The sequence below is a fragment of the Saxophila tyrrhenica genome, assembly GCF_035928015.1.
Source record: "Saxophila tyrrhenica strain CCFEE 5935 chromosome Unknown scaffold_5, whole genome shotgun sequence".
NCBI lineage: Eukaryota > Fungi > Ascomycota > Dothideomycetes > Mycosphaerellales > Extremaceae > Saxophila > Saxophila tyrrhenica.
The window spans coordinates 705,469-726,656 of record NW_027041737.1 but is presented as its reverse complement, the minus strand read 5'-3'; the positions used below and the strand labels follow the sequence as shown (position 1 = coordinate 726,656).

The 21,188-nt window shown below is 54.5% G+C and overlaps 10 protein-coding genes across 10 annotated transcripts; 4 read left to right on the top strand and 6 right to left on the bottom strand.

The window, feature by feature from the left end:
* Positions 1–365: 365 nt before the first annotated feature.
* Positions 366–1,504, bottom strand: LTR77_003666 (uncharacterized protein; the record flags this gene model as incomplete). The annotated part of the gene is made up of 2 exons (XM_064800922.1): positions 366–727; positions 787–1,504. 2 exons carry the CDS (start codon positions 1,502–1,504, stop codon positions 366–368), a joined length of 1,080 nt encoding a protein of 359 aa, XP_064660873.1.
* Positions 1,505–3,601: 2,097 nt separating this feature from the next.
* Positions 3,602–4,180, bottom strand: LTR77_003665 (uncharacterized protein; the record flags this gene model as incomplete). The annotated part of the gene is made up of 2 exons (XM_064800921.1): positions 3,602–3,615; positions 3,805–4,180. The coding sequence occupies 2 exons, from the start codon at positions 4,178–4,180 to the stop codon at positions 3,602–3,604; spliced, it is 390 nt and encodes a 129-aa protein (XP_064660872.1).
* A 393-nt stretch (positions 4,181–4,573) lies between these two features.
* On the top strand, positions 4,574–5,902 carry LTR77_003664 (uncharacterized protein; the record flags this gene model as incomplete). The annotated part of the gene is made up of 1 exon (XM_064800920.1): positions 4,574–5,902. One exon carries the CDS (start codon positions 4,574–4,576, stop codon positions 5,900–5,902), a length of 1,329 nt encoding a protein of 442 aa, XP_064660871.1.
* Positions 5,903–5,944: 42 nt separating this feature from the next.
* On the bottom strand, positions 5,945–6,989 carry LTR77_003663 (uncharacterized protein; the record flags this gene model as incomplete). The annotated part of the gene is made up of 2 exons (XM_064800919.1): positions 5,945–6,805; positions 6,858–6,989. 2 exons carry the CDS (start codon positions 6,987–6,989, stop codon positions 5,945–5,947), a joined length of 993 nt encoding a protein of 330 aa, XP_064660870.1.
* Positions 6,990–7,227: 238 nt separating this feature from the next.
* On the top strand, positions 7,228–9,140 carry LTR77_003662 (uncharacterized protein; the record flags this gene model as incomplete). Its single annotated transcript, XM_064800918.1, has 4 exons — positions 7,228–7,491; positions 7,883–7,964; positions 8,022–8,948; positions 9,004–9,140. The coding sequence occupies 4 exons, from the start codon at positions 7,228–7,230 to the stop codon at positions 9,138–9,140; spliced, it is 1,410 nt and encodes a 469-aa protein (XP_064660869.1).
* Positions 9,141–9,742: 602 nt separating this feature from the next.
* Positions 9,743–11,118, top strand: LTR77_003661 (uncharacterized protein; the record flags this gene model as incomplete). Its single annotated transcript, XM_064800917.1, has 2 exons — positions 9,743–10,812; positions 10,872–11,118. The coding sequence occupies 2 exons, from the start codon at positions 9,743–9,745 to the stop codon at positions 11,116–11,118; spliced, it is 1,317 nt and encodes a 438-aa protein (XP_064660868.1).
* Positions 11,119–11,472: 354 nt separating this feature from the next.
* Positions 11,473–12,444, bottom strand: LTR77_003660 (uncharacterized protein; the record flags this gene model as incomplete). The annotated part of the gene is made up of 1 exon (XM_064800916.1): positions 11,473–12,444. One exon carries the CDS (start codon positions 12,442–12,444, stop codon positions 11,473–11,475), a length of 972 nt encoding a protein of 323 aa, XP_064660867.1.
* A 1,053-nt stretch (positions 12,445–13,497) lies between these two features.
* Positions 13,498–18,275, top strand: LTR77_003659 (uncharacterized protein; the record flags this gene model as incomplete). Its single annotated transcript, XM_064800915.1, has 2 exons — positions 13,498–14,306; positions 14,402–18,275. The coding sequence occupies 2 exons, from the start codon at positions 13,498–13,500 to the stop codon at positions 18,273–18,275; spliced, it is 4,683 nt and encodes a 1,560-aa protein (XP_064660866.1).
* A 137-nt stretch (positions 18,276–18,412) lies between these two features.
* On the bottom strand, positions 18,413–19,625 carry LTR77_003658 (uncharacterized protein; the record flags this gene model as incomplete). The annotated part of the gene is made up of 2 exons (XM_064800914.1): positions 18,413–18,526; positions 18,576–19,625. The coding sequence occupies 2 exons, from the start codon at positions 19,623–19,625 to the stop codon at positions 18,413–18,415; spliced, it is 1,164 nt and encodes a 387-aa protein (XP_064660865.1).
* Positions 19,626–20,348: 723 nt separating this feature from the next.
* Positions 20,349–21,139, bottom strand: LTR77_003657 (uncharacterized protein; the record flags this gene model as incomplete). Its single annotated transcript, XM_064800913.1, has 2 exons — positions 20,349–20,740; positions 20,956–21,139. The coding sequence occupies 2 exons, from the start codon at positions 21,137–21,139 to the stop codon at positions 20,349–20,351; spliced, it is 576 nt and encodes a 191-aa protein (XP_064660864.1).
* Positions 21,140–21,188: the final 49 nt, after the last annotated feature.

The window sequence follows — 21,188 nt, the reverse complement described above, 5'->3', positions numbered from 1 at the left end:
ACAGCTGTGTCGATGCCAAACGGGATTGGCAAGCAGAATATTTTGCCTCTGGTCTCGTCCAAGAATTCATCAGCGTTTTCAGCCGACGAACATCCTGACCACCTTTTCACCAAGGCTCTGCCTGTGTTATTGCTGCGGAAGGACGCCGGGCCTGACTTGCATCTTCGCAACCTGGTCCATCATCTGCCGCGGGTTTGACGTCGTATATCGCCGAAGGCCAATTGAAGTGGCTATTCCTCACGGTCTGGCCCTTTGAACCCGTCCATCTTCCCAGACTCCCACCAAAGCTAAGAGCTCTTTGATGTACAAGCCATGCATCATCTTTCCAACCGATCGTCATCCGTAAAAGGGTCCATCTCGAGACTTCACAGTTCTTCTTCCTCCGCACCAGGTGTCCCTAAGAGCCGACTCTCCTTTTCTCGATATCGTCGACAGAACAACGAATGGCGACGTTTGATAGTTATCACCGTAACTCCGATCGAGACGACCAGCAGCACCGGCACCCATGGTCGCGCAGCGAACCAAAGCACAACAGCAACGTCGCCTTCGTGCCATGTGCCGCCCGGTGAGTGGCCGAAGAAGGTGTATTGCTCGCTGTAGAATTCTTGAGGTAGGATGAAAATGTCATCGGGATGTGCTTGGGCTTTTGTTGATCCTGCGACGTAGGCCGCTCGTTCTGGGTTTGCGTCGAAGAAGGCTTTGACCATGTCGGTTGCGAATTGAGGACCTGCTAGGGGTCTTAGTCGGTGACCTCTCTGAGCTCGCATAGATTGAAGGTGGTCATACCAGTGCTCCAGAAGATGACAAGGTATGGGAAGACCAATGACCAACTCCATCTCTGCCTGGGCGCCAGAGTATCGATCATCATCTTCCACACCGGATGTCCAGCCCGAGTCGCAAGGAGGTCGTTATTCAGTCCCTCAGGCGACGCCCTCGCAAGGAACGCCGGAAAACGTTGCAGCGGCTTCAACGACCGCCGGCACGCGATGTCGAGGTCGAGGTAGAAGCCGCCGTATGTGTAGAGGACGAAGTATTTGATTGCATCCACGCGTTGGATGGGGTGAGTGTAGCCGTCGTAGGTCGGGAGGAACCATTCGTATCGCTGCTCCAGCAGCTGTCGCGCCGCCGTTGCGTTCCAGATGTTGATCTCGAAGTCAGTGTTGTACCCGCGACAGAGGTTCGGGGCGTGAGAGCCCATCGAAGCCATATCTGTACCTTCTTGGTGCGTCTCGTAGAGGTCTGGGAAGAAGATGAAGTGGATGGTTGGCGGAATATCTCTGTAGGGATCCCATTCGGGGAATTGTGAAAGGTCGTATGCTTTTATTTCCGTGTCGTTGGGCATCTTGGCCATTGCGCGGGAATAGTCGTCAGGGAAGTCGTCGAAGGTGATGTAGAGTTTGTTGAGGAGTCGTTCGAAGCGTATTCGGTCGCCGACGAAGTGGAGGCCAAGGAGAGCAACGAAGACAGCGATGAGTTTGAGGAAGCGGACGACGAGACGATGCATTGTTTCGATAGGATGGGTTCATCGTAAGTGACCGAGAAAGAGAAACGAGATGGGGGAAGACTGTTGTAGGTCCCAGTGATTGGCTAGGTATAGGCTGATACGAAAGGGATATAGGGCAAGCCAATGGATGTCTTTCCTGGCCCCGTGGACGGCCATCGATGGCGGCACGACTAGCGTTTGATTGTAGCACTGCCATTGTCTCGTCCTCGCCGGTTGTTGGCAGCATCCCAAGGTTATAATGTGGTTGCCTTGAAGGAGTGTGTATTTGGAGAATATCAAACATTGTGGCTGAGCGTCCGTGAACGGCCTCAGATCCTGCAGAACAGAGATATGGTGGTACCTACTGTTTCATGAATGCAAGCAATGTTCGTGCGAAAGCGACTCGCCCGTTGGCATCACGTGTTTGATATCCATTTCATTGCATGATCCGCAGACGTCTGTGTGGAGGTATGTCTCCAGCTGGTTGCAGTGGCTTAGTAAATTCTCTGCCGCATCAATACTGACCGTTCGAGAATCCTCGAATAACCTGCCCTAGTCGTGTTCGTTGAACAGCGGCCCAAGAGCCTCACCGTCAAGTAGGTCGACCGCAGGATTCTAAGCTGCAGCAGAAGCTGGCATGTCCGCCGAGCCGACTCTGCTTACTATGTCACCACCAGAAGGCAACTGAGCTCTCAAATCCTCTCTGCCTCCTGCCATAGGTCATGGTCTTGGCTGGCATACCAAGCACGTCCAAGCGGTCCGCTAAAAGTACCAAAGCCGTTGCCTGAAGTCGACTCGTAGGATTCGGAGCATCTGACCCGAATCACATCGATCGATATGAGCCGTTCAGATTGTGTCGATCCCCAGATGCATCAAACGTACCTCTTAGCGGTCCAGTAAGGGGAGCTTAGATGCCCGTTGCCCTGTGGTGGTCTGAATATCTTTGTGCCAACGTCCCCTTGTCTAAAGAGCTTCAAACGGGTGTTCTAGGGCGGTCAAATATCATCACTCTTGTCGCAAGCGAGAGCGTCGATACTCTGTACGATGCCACATGGATGCCTCCCGTACTGGTCGTGGCGCTGCTGGCGAACGCTTCACCCCCAGAGCGTGTGCTTTCGACACAGGAGCGAAACGTGCGTGACTCGACGCAGACAGCTCGGCCTGGCCGTATGCTGCGACAACGCTGAAGTCGGCGTGTCGATGGAGCGTCTCATTGGCGAAGGATGGTTAAGATACCGTACCTAGTACTAGTGTGCTCCGCATTACCACGTGCTTTGCGCGAGTCATTCGCACGACAGGGGTCTTCCGTCCAGACCTTCGCAGGCAACATCATAAAAATCTGTGTCTCCTTCCAGAATTCTGCTGCCTTCCGATTGACTCCTAGGGTATGCGGCTAGAAATTACCGGTCGAGAGGCGTGCCCCCGATCTCCTACGATCAGCATGGCCTACTCTCGCACTCAATCCCACTTCGGGAAAAAGAACGAGCCTTCCAGCTAGTTCCACGCACCGAGACGACACTCACCAGGTGTCTGCCACCATGCTTCGAAACACCGTTGGGTCATCGTCAGGCACAGCAGCAATCGGCGGTGGCGGCAGAGTCTATTTGTCTTTACGATGGTATTTGACCGAAGGTGCGTCGACGAGCTTGCCAACCAGCCAGGCTATCTCCTACTGTTCGGGTCGAGCTCGTCTGCTTCTCCCCGCATGTATAAGGAGGAACTAAGCAAAGGGATTGCGATGCACTGGCGCGGCAGTCACAGAATGACGCAGTTCATCAGTCCCCTTGGTCCCCTTGGTCCGTTCGGTGCTGGTCCTGCTCGCGAGATACGGCATCATTTCGGGTCTATAAGCCTTCGCACAGACTGGAGATACCTTACGCTTGCTTCTGTCACTGGGATGTTGAGTGCACTGGAGCCCGACAGGTAAGGTTCTCGTTACCCTTGGTGAAGATGATGCTAAGACTACTTCAAATCTCAGTCACGAGTAGTTACCGACGCGCGGACGTGTTCTGAACAGCTGCAGTCTCTATAAGCAGCTCGAGCGGGCATTGCAACTATGTTCTCGTACTTCCGTTCGACAGTGACTCGATCTCTGGATCTCACCAAAGCTGCCAGTTCTCACAAAATGAAGCCTGGCACGATGGCAACAAGTCAGTCGTAGGATACCGCCTTGGCGAGGGAACCTCATATTATTCGAGCCTTGGCTATTGAGCGCTGATTCCTGACCGAACGACATAGAGCAGGTACACGCCACACACCGCACCAAAGCCGTGAGTAACCATAAATATATGTTCACCACTATCTCCCGTCCTCACCCTTACCCAACTCATACTCTAGCCTACGCTGCCGCATAACCTTCCCTTCGCCTTCTCGTTCCACCGGCGGCGGCGCAGCGACCTCGCTCGAATCGGCATTTGGGGACTCGTCTTGCTCTGTCCCACGATTCTGCTGCGTCCTTCGCTCCTCGAGTGTGCCTTGTTCCGCAATGTTCTGAACTGGCTCTGGTGCTGCGATCTCGCTGAGGTTGGCGTAGGGTTCAACTGCTGTTTCAAAGGGGCTGGGATTGTGATGATGATGAGAGGCGTGGTCGTTTTCGGCTTGTTGTCCTTGAGGCGTCAAGTCGATAGGGGAAGAGGAGGACTTGTTCTTGCCGCTTACTTTGCGCCTCAGATGGGTGAACATGTCTAGGATTGTCATGGTTGTTGACAATGTGGAGCAGTTGCGATTACTAGGGCGGAAGATGTTGTGAAATGAGATTATATCAATCCCAGTCTGATAAACAGTTGTTGATTTCTCGGTGTTACTGATTGGCCTCGTGTTCCGCCCTTGCCGATGGAGGAGTTCCATCCCGCCGTGCTCGCCGGATCGGCAAGGTGTCCAAAACTCGGAGGCAGCGGCAGCGCTAGGAGAGCTGGGCCAACCGAAAAGAGTAAAGCGGCAGATTTGACGACACGCTGCTGTCTTCACGAATCTGTACCCTGGATATCAGAGCACGTGGCTTGTGTTTGTTGCTGTACTATCCAGTGTGGCCAACTCAGGACCGACGCCAGAACATTTCAACACCCAGCTAACCGGGAGGTCAAAGGCACAATGGGGACAGAACGCCAGGAGACAGAAGGATTGGACGAACTCGTCGCACCAGCCCCAGATGAAAATCCACAGGAGAACGAATACTATCGTCACGATAGCTTAGAATCCGAACGCAGGACTCAAGATATCGAAAACCGTGTCGCCAGCATTGACGAGAACGCAAGACCAGCCTCCAAAGCGCCTTCCTTCGAAAAGAGATTCCTTGCCAAATTCTACACAGTGTCCTACCTCATCTTCTTCTCGATCCTAGGAACGCTCGCCCGCCTCGGTCTCGTTGCATTGACGGCATATCCTGGCGGCCCGAACGCTAACCCGATCCTTTGGGCGAACGTCGGTGGTAGTCTGATCATTGGATTCCTGCGAGAAGACCGGTTGCTGTTTCGGAACCATTGGAAGCAAGCCACGCAGGATGCGCGAGATGGAGCGCAGGAGGAGTCACGGCACAGCGTCGACGACCGCAATGAAGGAGGTGATGGTGGCGGCCGGAGCGGAAGCGACGAGAGCGAGCTGGAGAAAGTCGCGCAGCAATCGTTCAACGAAAAGAAGACTAGGCTCCACGTCTACATTGGGTTGGCGGTTGGTTTCTGCGGCTCCTTCACTTCGTTTGCCGATATCATTCGGGACGCTTTCCTCGCCATCTCAGATGACTTCAGTACGGCGGATATCACGACACTTGAAACCACGGATGTGAAGAGAGGCAGATCGGACGGGTATAGTGTGCTGGCAGTCATCGGGATCTTGTGGCTGCAAGTCGCCATGAGCACGGCGTCCCTGCAGCTAGGCGCACACATCGCCACAGGAGTTGGGAGTCTCGCGGAGATTATACCAGTGCTCGAGCTGAAGATCGAGGAGGTTCTGAATAAAGTTGTGTTGGTGCTCGGATGCGGATCATGGATCGGTGCAGTCATGATGGCGATTTGGCCGCCGCAACAAGCGTGGCGCGGACAAGCGGTGTTTGCGATTGTTTTTGCTCCCGTCGGTTGCTTGCTACGATTCTATCTCGCGCTGTTGCTGAACCCACGGGCCAACAGCTTTCCACTCGGGACGTTTGCGGCGAACGTCTTTGGTACGTGCGTGCTGGGTATGGCGTGGGATCTGCAGCACTCGCGGCTCGTCGGTGTGGTTGGATGTCAGGTGTTGCAGGGCATTGGAGACGGATTTTGTGGTGCCCTGACCACTGTCAGTACCTGGGTGCTAGAGCTCAAGGCATTGAAACTGTGGCATTCGTATGTATATGCCGCTGCTAGTATTGGGGTGTCGTTGGCTTTCATGGTGGTGATTATGGGCTCGTTTCGATGGACGGAAGGCTTTCAAGATCCCGTATGTTGAGTTTAGAAGGAACTATATGTTGCCATTGGAGCCACAACTGCATCATAGCTGCCCAGATCCATCAAGGAACGTTGGGTCGATGGTCATTCCACCCATTGTCGTGTCTGTGTAACCCCCATCCTCCGCGAGCGGTAGCGACCATTGCGGGTCTGTTGTCTGGCCAGGAAGGTTCTCCAGACTCGCTCGCCAATCTACAGAGTTCATCAACCATTCAGTCGGATCCACCGGTGGCACAGCGGATCCAGCTTGAGGAACTGGCATTTGTAGCTGATCCGGGAAGGCGGCTCCATCTGAGTCTGCAGAATAGGACGGGTTGTTCATCATATCGTAGAACTGCAGCATGGCCTGATAAGCATTGTCCGACCCATTCATAGTTGGTCCAGGCTGTATCATGAATGGTAGTTCATCCGCGAGAGCGTTCTGCAGAGGGGAAGAAAGGGGTTGGAATTGCTGCTCTTGCATATCAGAGCGTTGTGAGTTCGCTTCTGGTTGCCTTTGTAGGCATGCAATGCCTGTCGCGTTGGCACGACAGGCTTTTGTCGAGGGTTCATCCGCGCCTTGATTTGACATTTCGGGTAGAGGCCGCTTTGCCGGTACAACCGCGTGGTCATTGTGAAGCAATGCAAGGTCGGTCTCACCGACGTCCTCGCTGACGTCCGCAATCGGCGCGTACTTGTCCAGCAATGGCAACACCTCATACTCTGCTGCCGGTCTGGCTTCGTGACCCTCGTACCGGGAGATGACGGACGCCATTTCTTGCACGGCGAGAGTCAGACGCTGTTGTTGGCGATGGAGCAGGGCGACCCGGCCGGACGAGGCAGATGGGTCTCGCGTCGTGGCCCGGGTATAGACACAGATGAGGTTTCTCTCGCGGCATCGGCCACATGGTCGTTGGCCGTTACACTACGCCATGATCAGCTTCCACAGTACCCTCCAATGCTTTCTGAGGGAATACCTTCGACTTGCGCAAGCGACACACATCGCACGCCGTTTGTGAGCGGACAGGGCCTCGCGAGTCGTCCGGCGGAGGCTCCTCGGTCGGCGCAGGCGCGGGCGGTGCTTTGGGCTTGGGAACAATCAAGAACATGGTGTTTGCGTCAAGTCTCTCCGAGAGCATTCGAAAGAAATTGCTTCGAGCTTCAATGCAAATTGAGGTACCCATAGGTTTCTTGGCACTTTGTTGTGGTTGCCACCCTCCTGGACCCCTGCTGGCACAGACCACAGACCAAGTGGCACATCATTTCGAGGTCATGTTTTGTTGCTCTACTACTCCGTACTGCTCGACTCAATAATCGCTACTCACCAGCCCCTTAGGTTCCAACGGTATGGATGGTATGGGCTGGCGGGACTCCGTTCGCATCAAGCAGCAGCAACTGTGGTCCGAGGTCCCGCCCAAATGGAAGGTCGACGACCATCTCCCCGCGCAGGACAATGTAATCGACACCGTCCCTGCGTACCTGAGTACTGCAGACCGCGAGATCACGGAGATGCCACTGGGTCAGCTGCTGGACAGTCTGCGCTCCAACGAGGTTACTGCTCAGGAGGCGCTTGCTGCCTTCGCCCACCGCGCTCTTGTTGCACACCAATTTGTGGGTGTTGGAGTGCTGCAACAACCAACACACCACGCTTACTTCATGATAGACACGCTGCCTTAGTGAAATGAACTACAAGAGCGCTCTGCAACGAGCACGAGAAGTAGATATACACTGGCGGCGGCATCGCTCCCCCATCGGACCTCTTCACGGGCTACCCATTAGCTTGATGGATCGTTTCCATCTTTCTGGCTTGGACAGCGCATGCGGCTTCGCAAATTGGGTTGGTACCAAACGAACAGACGAAGACGAAGGCGGAATAGTACGCAGTCTCTCGCGGCTGGGTGCCGTTGTCTTTTGTAAGACGAATGTCCCGATGAGCATGATGGTGCATATAGACTTTTAATTGCGCTATTAACTTCAATCATCAGACTGACGATGGCCAAAGATTGGTGAAACAGCGAACAACATCATTGGTTGCACGGTCAACCCCTACAATGGAAACCTCTCGGCTGGAGGCGCCTGCGGTGGTACACTGATTCGGACTTTGCTACGATGACTTTCTTTGCAAGACTGACTCTTCCCAGGCGAAGGTGCCTTGCTTGCCCTCAAAGGTTCTCCCCTCGGCATAGGAACCGATGTCGCAGGCTCCGTTCGCATCCCATGTTCCTTCAACGGGCTTTGGAGCCTGAAGTGCTCCGAAGGTCGCCTCCCGCGTAGTGGTCTCGCAACCGTACTTTCTGGGATGCCGACCGCTTCTGGGTCGATTGGCCTCATCTCGAACGATCTAGGCGGTGTTTCGAGAGTATTTCAAGCATTGCTAAGCTCCGAGCCCTGGGGTCTGTCTGATGTGGATGTGCTTGAACTCCCGTGGAGACAGGAGAAACTCGATGCCATACGTCGACGCAAGAGCCGTAACGGCTCCTCGGGAAGGCTTGTCTTTGGGGTCGTGGAGTGTGACGCACATGTCACGCCTCATCCTCCTGTCGCAAAAGCTATCGCCACTACGATCCAGGCACTCGAACGTTACGGCTACGAAGTCATCAAGTGGAACCCACCACCCCACGCCCCAGCCGTAAACAATCTTTTCCAGATCTTCGGCTCAACGTCTGCCCGGGAAGCACGCGAGGCCATTAATGCAAGTGGGGAGCCTCCGATAGCTCAGCTTAAAGAGTGGTACGAGCAGGGCGATGTTCCTCCCAATAGCAGCGCGGACTTTTGGAACCTTTGCGATCAGCGAGACAGGTATCGTGCACAATACTCAGCCTACTGGGCGTCGACTGGCGACAAGACCCTTTCTGGACGTGTACCTGATGGGATCATTCTGCCGGTGGCGCCGACGACTGCAGTGCGGAGTGGCGAGTTCCATTATTATGGCTACTCTGCTATAGCGAACGTCCTTGATCTTCCATCTGGAACCATTCCCGTCTCGGGTATCCATCAGCTACCGGACGAGCCGCAAGACAGGGGGCAGTTCAATCGAAACGAATTAGATGCAAGAATTCAGATGTCTTGTAAGTGCCTTCCACCACAGTTTACTTCTCAGTGTAGCTTCTGAACGCCTTCCAGACAGGAAGGAGGAGTCATATGGTATGCCTGTTGGCATACAGGTCATGTGCCCACGCTTGCAGGAAGAGCAAGTGTTGGGGCTGATGGAAGCAATCTCTGAAGCGCTCGCTGATGCATCGGGACTGGCCTCGCCATAAACATGTAATGCGTCTGCAACTTCGATTCCTCTAGATCGGTATGGCGGAGCACGGCAGTACCAAGATTAGGATCAGCCGTCCCATGTACCTGATGGACAACAAATTCCGTGCAGGCTGATCCCTTGATGCTCTGTGGAAGATACCCGCCATGTGCTGTTAGTTCGTCTTTGCGCGACGAGTGGGATCGATAGCCATCGCCTCTTTGCTGGCTCAACGCTAGGAATCCTGGCGCGATTAAGGAAGGAATTCTAGGTGAGACGCAGCACAGCGGATTGCAGAAGGTGTTTGGCTCTATGCAAACTCGCATTACCTAAATTGCTCAACACCACAGTTGTGAGATGCAACAGCAAAAAAATTCGACGCCGTCGAATCCGCATAGCCTGATTATTTTCATCTTGATGGGTGTTGACGGCGCTCCCGACATGTCCGATTGAGCTTGCAGACAAACTTTCCTCGATGCCCGCCACTTCCGGCAAGGCCAGACACTTTGCGAGAGATGGTTTTCTTTTCTCATCAAACTCGAATCCTACTTTCCTAGACTTGCACGAGACGAAAGAGCAATTTGCACCACCGTCCCAGCTTCCTAAACCACCCAGGCAAAAATGCCCATCACATCAATTCAGGCATCCCAACGCCTAGACTCACGCGGAAAGCCAACAGTACAGACCACCCTAACAACAGAGCATGGCATCTTCACCTCTATCGTTCCCTCCGGAGCATCAAAAGGCGACTACGAAGCCGTCGAGCTCCGCGACAACGACAAGACCGCATACCAAGGCAACGGCGTGTTGCACGCAGTACACAACGTGAACAACGTCCTCGGCCCAGCACTCGTCAAAGCAAACTTCGACCTGTCCACGCAGCTCAAAGCCGTCGACGCTCTGCTGATCGACCTCGATAAGACGTCGGACAAGAGCAATCTCGGCGCCAACGCGATCTTGTCTCTGAGCATGTGTGCTGCGCGCGCGGGAGCAGCGGCGGCTGGGATTTCGCTATACGCTTTCATTGCGCGGGAGATGGGCGCAACCTCGACGGATTTCGTGCTACCGGTGCCGTTTATGAATGTGTTGAATGGCGGTGACCACTCCGGCAACGCAATGGCGTTTCAGGAGTTCATGATTGCGCCTGTGGGCGCGGAGTCGTTTGCGGACGCGGTTCGGTTTAATGCGGAGACGTATGCGTGCTTGAAAGGGTTGATTGTGAAGAAGTATGGGAAGGCGGCGATCGGGATCGGTGATGAGGGCGGATTTGCGCCGCCTATCTCGCACCCATCCGAGGCGTTGGATTTGTTGGTGCAGGCAATCGAGGACGCGGGACACACTGGCAAGATCAAGGTTGGTATCGATCCGGCTTCGCAGTCTTTCGAGAAGGCCGGTGAATACGATTTGGGATTCAAGACAGATACCGCGCAAAAGATGGGTAGCGGAGAGCTTACAAGGCTTTATCGTGAGCTGTTGGACAAGTACCCCATCGTGCTACTGGAGGATCCGTTCGGGCAGGACGATTGGGATGCGTGGATGCAATTTAATAAGGATTGCGAAGTGGAACTCGTTGGGGACGACTTGCTCGCGACGAACATTGAGCGAATCAAGATGGCAAAGAGAAAGGCTGCTTGTGATAGTCTCTTGCTCAAGATCAACCAGATTGGTACTCTCTCTGAAGCACTTGCTGCGTAAGTTCTGCTTTGGATGTTACGCCCTGCCTTGTTCTAGTAAATTGACATATCGACAGTGCCAAGGAAGCCTTCTCATACGATTGGTCTGTCTTTGTGTCTCATCGGTCAGGCGAGACGACGGACGACTTCATCGCAGATCTGACGGTGGGTGTTCGAGCCGGTCATCTCAAGTCCGGCGCGCCATGTCGCGGTGAGCGGGTGGCTAAATACAATCGATTGATGGACATTGAAGATGAGCTGCGTGCCAGAGGATTGAGGTATCGATATGCTGGAGAGGGCTTCAGGAGAGCGCATGCAAGCTGAAGGGCGTGAGATAGGTAGAACGTACATGGGATTGGAGTAGTCGTGGCCGTATATGAGTCCTCCGGTGCACACAAGCCAAGACCTTCGAGAAAGTCCTCAGCGATGAGCTGACTGATGTAATGGTCAAGTTTGAAGGCCACAACGGGTAACTTTTTGAAACCATGTGCATTGGAGAGGATACTTGTGTTATCAGTCGTACCCTTCTACAGCTCTCGAGGCCGAAAAGATAGCAATTTAATCATATTCCCAGATAAACAATCTTCAAGATCTCAAAACATTGCTGAGGTACGGAATGCCCGCTGATTCTTCCGCACTCCACACCATCTCAATTGTCCCGAGTCTCGCCTTGCTTTGTCATGTCTGCTCTTCGTGACCTGCACACTGCGGGCAAATACAAGCAGAAAAGTGTCTTGGTCTCCACGACTTGACCAACTCCTCAGTCCGAGGGCTCTGATTCCAGGCTTTGTTCCACGGTGAACCGTACAACATCCACGGCACACTACGAGGAAGCCCAGCTGGCGGAGGCGCTCTCTGTGCGTCGCTCCCACAACCCTTAACCATCTCCGCGCGCTCTCGCACAGCTGGTTCCGCAGCGTCTGCATGTGGCAGTGCAACCATTTCGTCGGACGGACGTTCTGTACCAGAAGTAGCCGTCCCAATCGAGTCCTGTGAGTGACTGAGACCGAGAGCTTGCTGCAATTTGCTCCTCGAGCATCGATGGAGCTCATCAATCACATCTGAACCAGGACAGGGCTGGTCCTGCGACGAAAGCCGCAACCAGGTCTGACTCCGACTCCTTCTTCGCCATCGTTCCCTCCACTGTCTCTGCAGCTCGTCCCTGCTCGCAGCAGTCCTCACTTTGACATTCGGCTCCGCTTGCTTCGGGTACCCAGGCTCAACCCAGTCCTCGAGCGGCGGACTGATACTGATAGCCTCGGTGATCTTCTCAATCCACTCAATACACGCCGCCATCGACGGCAACGCGAGAAGGAACTGCCAGCCCTCGGCTCTGATGCGAACGACATTAGAGCGACGGTAGTAGTCGGAAGCCAGACCAACTTCTGCTCCCTGTAGGCCGAGACTCGTTGAGCGCCGGGTTGAAGTGACTACGAGTCGGGTGCCTTGGAGCTTGCTGTGGACGCATTTCCATGATCGATGGCCAGAGGCACGCCAGGGAGCGATGAGCTCGGCTTTGAGGAGGGCGGTGGTTGAGAGGAAGATGGTGCAGGTGTAGTCTGGTAGTGTGCTGTCGTTCAAGCTGAAAGTGCGTGAGTAGGGAGGTGGCGGGATCGATTGTGCTGCGGCGTTTCCGCCGATGGAGGCCATGGCAGTCACATGCTTCCCGTCACATGCTTCGTGCCATTCGGCTGGCTGTTGAGCTGCTGATGAGCTCGTATCAAGGATAGGATATTATGTTGAGCTGAGGGAGGAGATTGTTTGGGAACTGGCCTACATGGAGTTGTCAACTTGCCGCCTACTTATCGTGCTTCTCCCACGTCGCCTGACGTCCTCGTGCTTCCTCTCCATGCCGACATGTGTGGAGGTGCATTCTTGCCTCCATGAGCCCCGTCACCTCCGGCGAGGAGCCGGTGAGCAGTAAGTGTACTGTGTGCCTTGACGATGCTCCATCTCCAACCCGCAAGATCGACGTAAGGGACCGTAGAACCCTAGCGCTCCCGCCTCGTCCGATGCTTGCTCGGTGGCACCGGCGAGCGGCGAGGAAGGAAAGAACAAGACAATCTGCGGAAGTCGAACATGGCCATGATCCCATTCTCGTCCTCTGCAGACAGTGTCATGGATGAAGGATAGCCACGCGTGCCGTCGTATGGGATGGTTTGTGACGCGGACAGTGCTCGACTTCCCGCCCTCGCCGCTCACACCGTGCAGTCCGCTAGCAAGGCAGGGGTCGAGACCGGTTTGCGAGCCTCCAGGCAACCGCATTAAAGATGGCCTCGTCCTCCAACCTCGTATTGCTTCAATCCTCCTTCCTATTTACATCTCAATGAGCTGCATTTCGAACACGATGTGCATGTCGAACAGCAGAGGACGCGACCAATGGCGCTTGGCTGACGAGTACACCTCTCTTGGCCGGCACAGCCTCTCCCACACTCTACTGCTCAAGCTGCGAGTCTTTCGGCAACCACACCAGCAGAACGTGTCGTAGTCAGCAGAGACATGCACTTCATCCGCGGACTTTTGTCTGCTCCGAGATGGGGCTCCATGGCCCCCAAGACGACCACGCGTAGGTTCAATCGACATGCGTGGCGAACGTATGCACATCCCATCTGCTCTCCACATAATACATCGACATTCCTTTCTACCTGAGGTATTAGATCGTAACTCTGTACCATCTCTTCTCCTCGTTCAATCAATGCCGCCATGACCCTCTTCCGCCAAACCAATGCATTGATTGGGAAAGACCTCAAAATCGTAGCACAACGCAGATGGGCATCGACATTCCTCCGAGCGATTGCTCTCCCAATTGCATACATCATTTTCATCGCGTACGCGCGTAACTTCTTCCTCCCGCCGTCTGAGTATGGCTTTGGTTCTCCTCGACCGATCCGGGACTTGACAACAGAAGTCTTCAACTCATCAACCTCCCTCGGCGGCCGTGACCGTGTCGTCTTCATCAACAATGGCTACCAGAACGGCCAAATCGACATCCTCATCGATCGCCTCTCATCACCACTACGCGCTGCAGGCGCCGACGTGCGTACCCTCCCGGACGAAGATCGCCTTTCGGAAATCTGTCAGAGCTCCCTGGCCGGCTTCTCGAGTTGCTATGCATCCGCAAGCTTCACCGGGTCTCCCACAGAAGGCTCCCCGTCTCATTGGAGCTACACTGCCCGAATCGATGCCGGCTTGGGCGTCAGCGTTTTCGTCAACCAGGATGACAACGCCGCGCAGGTCTATGTGCTGCCGTTCGTCCAAGCGATTGATGCTGAGATTGCACGTATGAGTGGCGCGGAGTTGCCGACGGACATGCTGGAGCAGCCGTTCACCTATGAGACGATCCAGGATCGGGAGAACGATGTGCAGCGGTTCTTCATGTCGGCACTGAGTGACTATCTGGCCGTAACGTTGTTTATTGCTATTTGCGGGATTGTGTTCCACCTTCCGGGTTATCTTGCTGTGGAGCGAGAAGCTGGGTTGGCGAATCTTGTCGATGTTATGTCGCACGACAGGTAAGCCAAAAACATAACTAGAAGGGTGGCACGAGATGGAGTCAAGCGGGCTGAACAAACTATGATATGTATGCTAATTTATTGACAATGCCCAGGCGTCCCTGGATCACGGTCATCGCAAGACTCGCCTCCCATTACGCCTCCTTCGCGCTGATCTACCTTCTCGGCTGGCTTGCAATCGGTATCGTAGTCTCCGAGCTCATATTCGTGAGGACCGCGGCATCCATCGTCATCCCCTTCCACCTCATGCTCGGCCTTTCCCTAACAGGCTACTCTCTGCTCTTCGGGAGCTTCTTCAGGCGTGCGCAACTGTCCGGCATCTCAGCTCTGATCGTTTCGCTCGCTCTCGCGGTCGTGGCTCAGTTCGCGCCAAGAGTCCTGGCCTCGACAATCCCATTGGGCTTGCTTTTCCCACCAGCGACATACACTCTGTTTGCGATCCAGCTTGCCGACTCAGAGCACTTGCTGCAAGGCGGACAGCTCGACGAGCTGCAGCCCTGGTCGAGCTTGGATGTCCGTGGATATGTGTTCTTCGTCTTTCTTGGGGTTCAGATCGTGGTGTTCCCGCTACTGGCGGCCTTTGTGCAGTGGTCTCTACACGGGACCTCGCGGAAGAGAGTTGCACATGTTCGAGATCCGGCGCTGGCTCTGAGGCTCACCAACGTGTCAAAAACATTTGGCGGCTTCTGGCACACAAAAGTACCTCTCTTGGGACGGGAGACAGTACGAGCGGTGGATGACCTTAGCCTGGACGTCGTCAGTGGCCAGCTCGTCACCTTGCTGGGTGTGAATGGATCGGGAAAGTCGACTTTGCTTGCAGGCATCACTGGCACCCTGTCGTTCTCTCAAGGCTCAATGGAGCTTGTCAGAGGCACGAGCGTTGGCTTCTGCCCTCAACGCAACGTTACATGGAGCGATCTTACGGTCCTTGAGAACCTCAAGATTATGGCAAAGTTGAAGACCAAGACTTCGGCGGACTTTGGCAAAGACAATGCTCGAAATCTCATCAATGCTTGCGACCTGGGAGAGAAAATAAAGCAAAAACCTCAAGCACTCTCCGGCGGTCAACAACGAAAGCTGCAACTGGCTCTCGCGTTCGCTGGAGGCAGTAAGATATGCTGTATTGACGAGGCGTCGTCTGGATTGGATCCGCTCTCACGCCGGAAGATCTGGGAGATCATGCTCGCCCAAAGAGGTGCACGCACAATCATCCTGACGACTCACGCTCTAGACGAGGCGGATGCTCTGTCCGACCATGTCGCGATCATGTCCAAAGGACGTCTCATCGCTGAAGGCTCATCCGCGGAGCTGAAGCATATGTATGGAGGCGGGTTCACTGTCGTCACGCAGGCGAACGGGAACCTCAACGACCGCAGCTTGACGGTCAGGGGCCACGAGAGGAGCTCTAAAGCTGCAGACATTGCGGAAGTACGTCGGACGGTCGAGTCGAGCAATAACGACCAGCATTCGACTGTTGACATTCGATGTCCTTCCATCGAAGACGTCTTTTTGAATCTGGCACAACATGGCTCCGAATGGACAACTGAGACTCGAAGCTCCTCTCCCACCACAGACGTCGACATCGACTCTCCTTCGATCGAGAAGAATGCAGCGGCTTCCTCCCCAGGAAAGGGAACCAACTTCTTCCAGCAAGTCATGATATTGTTCAGAAAGCGACTTGTCGTCCTCCGCCGCAATTACATGCCGCACATCTGCGCGCTGATTGTCCCTGCTGTCGTTGCAGGTCTGGGCTGCTACTACTTCCTTCAAGGATTTACCGGTATACCCTGTGCCCAGCGGGTGGGCAACGACCCACAGGTCCTAACACTGGGAGCTCTGGAACGATACTGGGGCATCGAGGTCCCTGTGGCACCTGCGGATCGCCTATCTTATTCCAACTTGCCAGCAGCATATTACCAGTACCGCAGCAGGCTACGATTACAGAGCGACTACGCCGACTATCAAGCTTACATCCACAACAACTTCCGCGATGTGGCTCCTGGCGGCTTTTACGTTGGGAACGCCAGTGATCCGACGCCTTTGATGTCGTACAGAATCAACGGAAACCCGGGCTATGCTGGTCTGGCCAAAAATCTAGCAGATTCTTACTTTACCGGGGTCAATATCAATGCCGACTTTTCTACATTCCAACTCCCACTGACTGGCAGCACCGGCGACTCGCTGCAACTGATCCTCTACATCACCCTAGCAATGTGCGTATACCCAGCCTTCCTGGCCCTCTATCCGACATACGAGCGCAAGTCCAATGTCCGCGCTCTACATTACAGCAGCGGCGTGCGACCTGCCCCTTTATGGCTCGCATACCTGCTGTTCGACAGCATCGTCATCGTACTGGTCTCGATCGCGGTCGTAGTCATCTTCACGGGGCTTTCAGACGTGTGGTACGGTCCTGGCTACATCTTCTTCGCGCTGTTCCTGTACGGCGTCTGCTCGACTCTGCTCGCCTACGCCATATCGCTCGCCTGCAACACGGTGCTTGCCGCTTTCGCCATGGTCGCTGGATACCAGGCTGTCTCGGTGCTGATATATTTCATACTGTATCTCGTGCTTCTGACGTTCGGCTCTGCGGAACTACTACAAAGCAATCTGGAGGTTGTGCAGTTCACGTACGGCCTCATATGTCCGGCAGGAAGCTTGCTACGGGTTCTTCTCCTGGCGTTGAATCAGTCTCAGTTACTCTGCCGTGAGCGCAGCTTTGCTGGTGATCCTGGGAGCATTGAGATCTACGGCGGCATCTACCTGTACCTCATCCTGCAGTCGGTCGCGCTGTACGGCTTTTTGGTCTGTCACGATTCCTTCACGTGGACGCAGCTCATCGACCGGATTCGGAAACCTTCTGTCGATACGGATTCAGAGAAGGACAGCCACGTCCAGCATCCCTCCGTAGGTCAAGAAGCAACCAGGACCCAGGCGTCTGCCGACGAGCTTAGACTTCTCAGCCTTTCGAAGCGCTTTGGAAAGGAGCTCGCGGTCGACAACGTTACCTTGGGCGTTGATCGAGGCGAGATATGTGCATTGCTTGGCCCGAACGGTGCCGGGAAGACTTCGACGATTGGCCTGATCAGAGGTGATCTTCGGCCTTCGTCATCGGCGTCCTCTGCACTCATCTCGGGGCATTCCATCCAACGCGAGAAACTAGCAGCGCACCGTCACTTGGGAGTTTGCCCACAATTCAACGCCACTGACCGGATGACCGTGATCGAGCATCTCAAGTTCTACGCAAGGATCCGAGGCGTGCAGCAGGTCTCCTCGCGAGTAGCAACAGCAGTGAAGGCTTTTGGGCTGTATGAGTACCGCAACCGCCTGGTCGCCAAACTCTCCGGCGGCAACCAGCGCCGTCTCTCCTTAGCGACTGCCATGATCGGTAACCCTACCGTCGTTTTATTGGACGAGATGTCGACCGGGGTCGACTCTCTCGCGATGCGCAAGATGTGGCAGTTGATCTCGGAAGTGAAGAGTCAGGTGGCTATTGTAATCACCACCCACTCGATGGAAGAAGCGAGTGTGTTGTCGGACAAGGTTGCAATCATGAGCAAGAGGCTTCTGACTGTCGGAAGTCCAAGGCAGCTGAGGGACAGTTATACTGTTGGTGTCTACCAGGTGCACATTGTGCACAGCAAAGGGTCAGCAACGACGAAGCAGGAGATGGATGATGTTTTGGATTGGATCGTGAAGGAGTCTCCTGGTGCTGAGCTGAAGAGAGGTTCGGACAGCACCATGCATGGGCAGGTGAGGTGTCAGATCGTCTTCCACAAATCGCCCGAGGATGGCGAACAGCAACGACGTGCGGCCGAAAACCAGGAGGGAGACCGGAGATCATCACATCCCTTGCTAACGTTGTACGAGCGTCTGGAGGAGACAAGGCAGCGGTTCAGTGTTTCGTACTACTCTGTCAGCAGGCCTACTTTGGAGGATGTTTTCTTGGACATTTTGGAGAACCACGATTGATGATAGGGTGGACAGGCTTGTCCTCAATTGATGTTGACGAATAAATGAAGAAGTATAATTTACAGCCTCAACGACTAATGTCATCCCGAACGAACTGTCGATATGTTTCCCACCACTCCGCTGCTCCATGGTAGCATTCAGTTGGCCAAGGTGAGCAAGCCAGGACGGTATGGCTGGAGGTCGTAGTCGGACGTGCTGGCGCTTGGGTCCTTGCCTTGGTAAAGGAAGGAGAGGTTGCATGGGTCGATCGGCTGACACTCCGTTAGCACGAGGACATCCAGAGCCCTTCGAAATACTTACCATCGTCTGGTCATTCGCCGCCACAACCAGCGCACCATGCGAAATGTCGTTGGTCCAAGTCGCACCACTGTTCGCCTTCCCAGCAAACGGCGCATCCTCCGACCCGGCCTGAACAGTCCACTCGCCGTCCAGGCTGCTGGCAGTGAAAGAGCGGAAGTATCTGCCCTGCGAACCAATAGCTTCGATGATCATCAAGTATTGCGACTGACCCTGCACAGTGTACACCTGCACGGCTTCGAAAATGTTGTTGCTGGTATCGCTGAGGATCTCCTCGGCCGATGTACCAAAGTCTCCTGGGAAGCTGTCAATGGGCATTGAAGCACGGTAGATCTTGCCATTGTCGCCAGCGAAGAAGAGGTACATGTTCTCATCGTCGCCGATGACTGTTTGGTCGATCGGGCCAGTGTTGGAGCCGGATATCGTGCCGCTGAAGAGAGGTGACTCCGAGGACCAGCCGCTTGGGTCAGTGGGATCGCTCGACGTGCGGTATGAGAACGCTGTGGCGCCCCATTGGTAGGCGAGGATCCAGGTGTCTTGCGGCTCGAAGTAGAACAGCGTTGGTGCGACTGCCGAGAAGCCTGTCGTGGCCGTCTGGGTGGCGTCGGCCATGGCGCTCCAGTCGCTGAACGGCGAGAAGGCCATCGATCCGTAGTTGGCATCGTCGTGGTAGGATGCATACACGACGTGTTTCCCGTCGACGATGGAGTCCGTAAAGTCCTTCAGAGAGACCCAGCCATTAGCGGGCTCCGCCAGCGGACCGCCAAAGTCCGTCCATTGGTAGCTGGACGGCAGAGCACAGGAACCGCCAGTCGCTGGCGCCGAAGAGGTTGGCACACCGGAAGATGACGGAGCGGAGGTGGCGGAAGAAGCGGCCGCTGGCGCTGCGATCGAAGAAGGTGCCGATGAGGCAGACGAGGCAGACGAAGGAGATCCGGAGACTGGCTCTGGGTTCGCTGGGAGCTCGGAACAGATTTGCCTAGGCACAAGGCGGCCGGAAGCAAGCAATGCGATGCCTGGTGTGAGAAGGCTGACAATGGTGGACGACTTCATAATGGATGGAAGCTTCCTCGCAGAGGAAGACGTGAAAGTTAATTGAGAGAATAGAATAGTTGTTTTTGCTGGGGAAGAGAATAGACAAGATGGGAGTCGTCTGGATCATATACTTACACATACATGGGTTTCAAGTGAGTGGATGGTCTGCATAGGCTATCATGGTCCATACCGCATTGCCTAAAATCCCGAAACAATTGCCTACCTAGGTACCAGGGCGGTTGAATGCACAGAGGCCAGCTTCTCAAGTAGAGTGTGAACAAGGAATGTAGGCGGAGGTTGTAGAAAGAATTTCTCCGTGTAGTACTGAGAGAGTCGGCTGAAACGCCAACCAAGCCTCTCAGATGCGCTAGTCGTCTGGGATATATGGGCATTGTTACACAATGAACTGAAGGTATTCGGAGGCGAAGGTCTTGTCGCTCATAATGTGGACATGACAAATTGCTTGTGGAAACCTAGGTCGTCGACTTTTTCGATCGACCACATCGCTGTGTCAAGTCGAGTATGCTCCAACGCAGCCCTGTTGAACGGTCAGCTATGCGAGCAACCGCCGCCGCCTGGTGAGATGGTGACAGGCTTAGAGCTCTATGATATCTTTGCAGTCTTCTACACTCTCGACGTTACACCCTTCGCCACCTGGACCTTTCATGCAGCCGTCATCCAACGACGGAGCTTGTCGAGCAACGTTCCGAGATCCATTGCTCGAAGTACGCTTACCAACTCTCACTCATACAACTGAACAAGATCCTCCGGCATCCTCAGCTCGAACTCGTTCTTCTTGAAGTCGTCGGTCAGGTGTATAAACTTGGTCATCAGCTTCTCCGACATAGGCTTCACCCTCAACTCATTCATGGCCACCACATCCTCATTCAGATTATCCTCGCTTGGACGATCGTAGTTGATACTCTTCTTCGTCGCAACGAGAGACTGCTTCGGGAACAACGCAATCCTGCCAGCCAACTCATTCACAGCGGCCTGCATCTCATCGTTTGGACCGTAAGCAGTATTGACCCAGCCGATGCGCTCGGCGGTCACGGCGTCAACACCCTTAACAGCCAGGTCGTATTCAAACGTCCTGGCACGGCCAATGAGCTTTGTCAGAAACGGCACGGCTCCTGCAGCCGGAAAGAGACCAATCGAAGTAAGTGAGCGTGATGCGCCGGCTGACAAAGGACAGGCTAGACAGATGTCGAAGGTATAGCCTTCGATCGAAGACTGGCTCCGATGACATCCGCCTTCATGGATCATAAGATTGCACGGGAAGAGTGATGGGTGAAGATGGTTTCTCGTCTCTAGACCCGTCTTTCGTCCGCCAAGGCGCTTCCCATACCTCCTGGCGAATAGTCTCTTGACCGTGTGGCTTGTGGAACATCGATCGAGTCGGTGGCTTGCTCTTCCGCTTCCACCTCGTTCTTCCCAACTAGGCAAGAGCGTATAGATGGAAAGCATGACGATGTGAGACCTTCGAACACGAAGTATAAGTATGCGAGCGCTTCTTCACCTGAGAAGAGCATTGTAGCGATATCTGCCTCTACAATCTTTCATCAAAAGGCTGCTTCGGCG